Genomic DNA, 4,086 nt, shown 5'->3' on the forward strand with positions numbered 1-4,086 from the left:
AGAAAGGTCCTTGTAAGTGCTGACCGATGTGGTTTTTTACTTATCTTCGCATCCAAGCCCGACCGGCATCCCCGCTTCTGCTTCCTCTCTCTCCGCCGCCTTTTCCGCCTGCTGGGCGGGCTGACCATCCACGGAGACCCCGGTGGTCTCGCTATGTCCTCCGGTATGTTGTGTGTTCTCTGGTAATCGCCAGTAACACAGAGATTGTGTCTAAAACCCAGGTTGATTAGGTTCTGGCGACTGTATTGGGTGACGGCGTCACATAAATAAAAAAATTCACTCAAAAAAGGTACTATATACAGTAAAAACAAACACCAAGTTAGAGAGCTACGAGCCGCTGCACCCGTGCGCGCCGCCACCTTGCTTTCATTTAGTCAGGGTGGAGGGAATTATCATTATCAACTGGCGTAAAAATAGCACAGCATTTGATAAAAATAACATTAAGCCAACAGTGAAGCATGGTGGTGGCAGTGTGATGGTCTGGGGCTGCTTTGCTACCTCAGGACCAGGACTACTTGCTGTGATTGATCAAACAATGAATTCTGCTGTCTACCAGAAAATCCTGAAGGAGAACGTCCGGCCAGCAGTTCAACTCAAGTGCTCTTGGATCATGCAGCAGGACAACAATCCGAAACACATCAGCAAGTCCACTTTTGAATGGCTCAAAAAAACAAAATTATGGTTTTGGAGTGGCCAAGTCAGTGTCCGGATTTAAATCCAATTGAGATGATGTGGTGTGACCTTAAATGGGCAGTTCATGCTAGAAAAAATCCAATATGGCGGAGTTGAAACAATTCTATAAAGAGGAGTGGGCCAAAATTCCTCCACAGTGATATGAAAGACTCATCACCAATTATCACAAATGCTTGATTTCAGTTATTGGTGCCAAGGGTGGCACAACCTGTTATTAGGTTCAGAGGGCAATTACTCTTTCACATAGGGCCAGATAGGTTTGAGTTTTTTTTGGTGCCTTAATAAATCAACTCATCATTTAGAAACTGCATTTGTATTTCCTTAGGTTGTCTCTGTGTGATATTACAATTGGTTTGATGATCTGAAACCTTTGTGTCTAATAACTATGCAAAAAATACAGAAAGCAGGAACAGGGCAAACACTTTTTCACAGCACTGTATTAGTTTAAAGGTGTGCATATTTATGCAACAAGGTTATTTTAAGTTTTTATTTTTTGCTCATGAAGATTTCAGTTTGTTTTTCATTTGCCTATTACATGTTATAGGTCACATGAAAAGTGGAAAAAAGTTGTGAAATTATTTATCTTTGTGTCTTTTTTTTTACATCACAAAAACCTGGCATTTGTACAAGGGTGTGTAGACTTTTTATATTCACTGTATATGTGTGTGTGTGTGTGTGTGTGTGTGAGTGTGTGGCTTTAGAGTTGTATTTAAGTGCCAGAGATAGTGTGTAATTTATACTGTGTGGCTTGGGGCTATAAATACCCTACTAATTTCACCCAGTATAGTTATACCTGTCCTTGCTGAACATTATAGGTCATAGGTTTTACAATTTAGATCACAACATACTGAATGACCAGATTTGGCTATTAAGTGTTTTTAACAAGGGGAAAAACCATGAGTTGGCTTTGAAACTCATTGATTTTACCACGGAGTTCCTTTCTTCAACCCCACTTGCAGTCTTTAGGCTATGCTAAAAGACTTGATCTAATGGTCAGCGTGAAAGATGAAGGACTCCAGCCGATCCCCAACACCCACATTGCTTGTCGGTCTCTCAATATATCATCATATATACAATTTCTTTCAAAGAGTAAGGAGTAATAAAATGGAGATGAGAAGAAGTCTATCTGGAAATGTGTACCAAAATATTCAGTTAGTAAAAATAGATCAATAAAGATTTAAATAGAAAAAGTTATTGATTTTAAATAAAAAAAGATGTCTAAAGAATAGGGCCACATGGTGGATAAGTGGTTTGTACTTTTGCGTAATAACAAAATGGTTTGCTAGGTTTGATCCCCAATGGTAACTGATGGTCTTTCTGTCGTTGTGTTGAGAGTAAATGTTCCATAAACATGCAAGATTAGGGTAAATGGACAATCTTAATTGACCATAGGGATGAAGGTGAGTGTGGTTGTTGTATATATATGTGGCCCAATGATAGACTGGTTAGCGCTTCAGCGTGTGTCCTACCCCCTGATAACTGCAGGTTTTGGTGCTCCTCTGATCTTCAAAAATATTTAACAGTAGTAGGTGAATGGATGAATTAATAAAATAATGTCCAAAGCAGGGAGAGGTTTCTGGTGTTAGTCAGTGGTACTGTTCCTGGACCTGCATTTCCTGGCCTATTGAAATCGGCTTTTAAAAGCGTTTCATTTTATCGTCTATTAGTTGATCAGAAATATACCTATATGTGACTTTTTGTGGAAGGAAATGCACACAGGAGCCGCAGCTTAACTTCCTCACCAGGACTTGGGTAGAAGGTTAAGAATAGGGGCACATTTTTAAGAAGTTCTGTTCAGGTTTTATTGATAGAAAAGAAATGATTATCAGTGACGATCTTTAAAAAAAACTGAATTGTTTTCACAGCACTCATGCTTTCCGTTTCATGTTAAACGTTCAATAGGCATTTATATAATCCTTAGATGTAAACTCCAACTTCAGATATGTGTATACTTTAGTCTCTCTTTGTGTACTATTGATTCGGACTGGACTGTTGTGATTTTTATTTATATTGTGTGGTCAGGTTAGACTCAACAATGACATCATTTCCTTCTTTTTAGTGTATGTCTGAGATTACTTTTTTTGTTTTGAGGGTGATGCAAGGTTTTGTAAGGGAATTAGGGACATGAAATAATTGGATGACACACAAAGTTGAATAGGGTGATGTCATACGATTGTGTTCAGCACAGCAGTAGGTGAGTAATATGACAGGATAGATGGATTTTTTTATCAGGATCACATATCCTATACCAAGCATCTATTGAGCCACCTCTTCTTCTGTTTTCACACTATCTCCAGCCTGATTTACTCCTGTTTTGTAATTGTCCAACTGTGACCCAGCTTACAGGGTCACACATTACTGTTACATTTACTGTGTTAAAAGATATTAAAATTAACCAAATCATTGTTTGCTTTTACCCTCCCAGAATAATTGCCATGTGTGGAGACTATTACATTGGTGGACGGCGGTTCTCGTCTCTATCAGACCTGATTGGTTATTACAGCTATGTGTCTTGTCTGCTAAAGGGAGAAAAATTGCTAACTCCAGTGGCTCCTCCAGAGGTAAGAGTCAGTGTCTCAGAGTGGACAGAATATCTGGAATACTTTGTTTAGAACTTATTTTTAAACCTTTTGGTTAATGATGGATGATAGGCCGTAAGGTGAACCACGTAAAGTCCTTTAGAAATTGAATTCCGCTCCAACGTCTGGGAACTACATGATCTCAACTTCATAAATAAGAACGAGTTACGTTAAACTTACAGCAAAAAATTTGTCGCAAAATATCCTGCCCGTTTTTTATATCGATGCATTTTATAAAGAACTAGCGTCTTCAGGACGCAATAAGATTTTGGTGCGCGAGCGGTTCGACACATGATCGTGCTACACCAATCGAGTAGCTGATTGATGTCAACACATCTGGCAACACGGCTTCCTCTCTATACATACATATTTGCAAAGCAGTGCAAATGTTGAGTGGTCTAAGTTAAAGTTAGCACCCAGATTTTTAAAACTCTTAAGGTACTCTTCCCGCTCACTTGCCACAGAAAATGTCTTTCTTTTTCCTTTACCATAAAAGGCACTTGTGGAGTCACACCCAGAGAATGTGCATGCCAATCAAGGCTGAACACACACTGGTTCCAAGAGCTGATGACACCTTGGTAATGTCAATGATGCGTGTCCTGTTGCCCGTCCCTGTGAAAAAATATAAGCTGCATGGTAAATTTGTCTACATACTTACAGCAATGACTCCCACATCAGTGTCAGGGCTCTTAATGATGACAGTTGCATGCTCTTTTGCAGCATGTTGTGCATGCAAAAACACCCTTGACTCACATTCTTCATGATCACACCGCAGGTCTTCAACAGCATGAACAGATTGTACACCTGATTGTAC

General features: G+C 39.5%; 1 protein-coding gene across 2 annotated transcripts in view; it reads left to right on the forward strand.

The window, feature by feature from the left end:
- The window catches only part of LOC103397270 (ras GTPase-activating protein 1), a 44,507-nt gene that overhangs the window by 22,389 nt on the left and 18,032 nt on the right, over positions 1-4,086 (forward strand). For both annotated transcript variants that reach the window (XM_008335481.3, XM_025052722.1), the window contains exon 3: positions 3,119-3,254. In XM_008335481.3, the coding sequence (XP_008333703.1) occupies positions 3,119-3,254 (136 nt within the window). The remainder of the gene's footprint in view (positions 1-3,118; positions 3,255-4,086) is intronic.

The sequence above is a fragment of the Cynoglossus semilaevis genome, chromosome W, assembly GCF_000523025.1.
Source record: "Cynoglossus semilaevis isolate Cse_v1.0 chromosome W, Cse_v1.0, whole genome shotgun sequence".
Classification (NCBI taxonomy): domain Eukaryota; kingdom Metazoa; phylum Chordata; class Actinopteri; order Pleuronectiformes; family Cynoglossidae; genus Cynoglossus; species Cynoglossus semilaevis.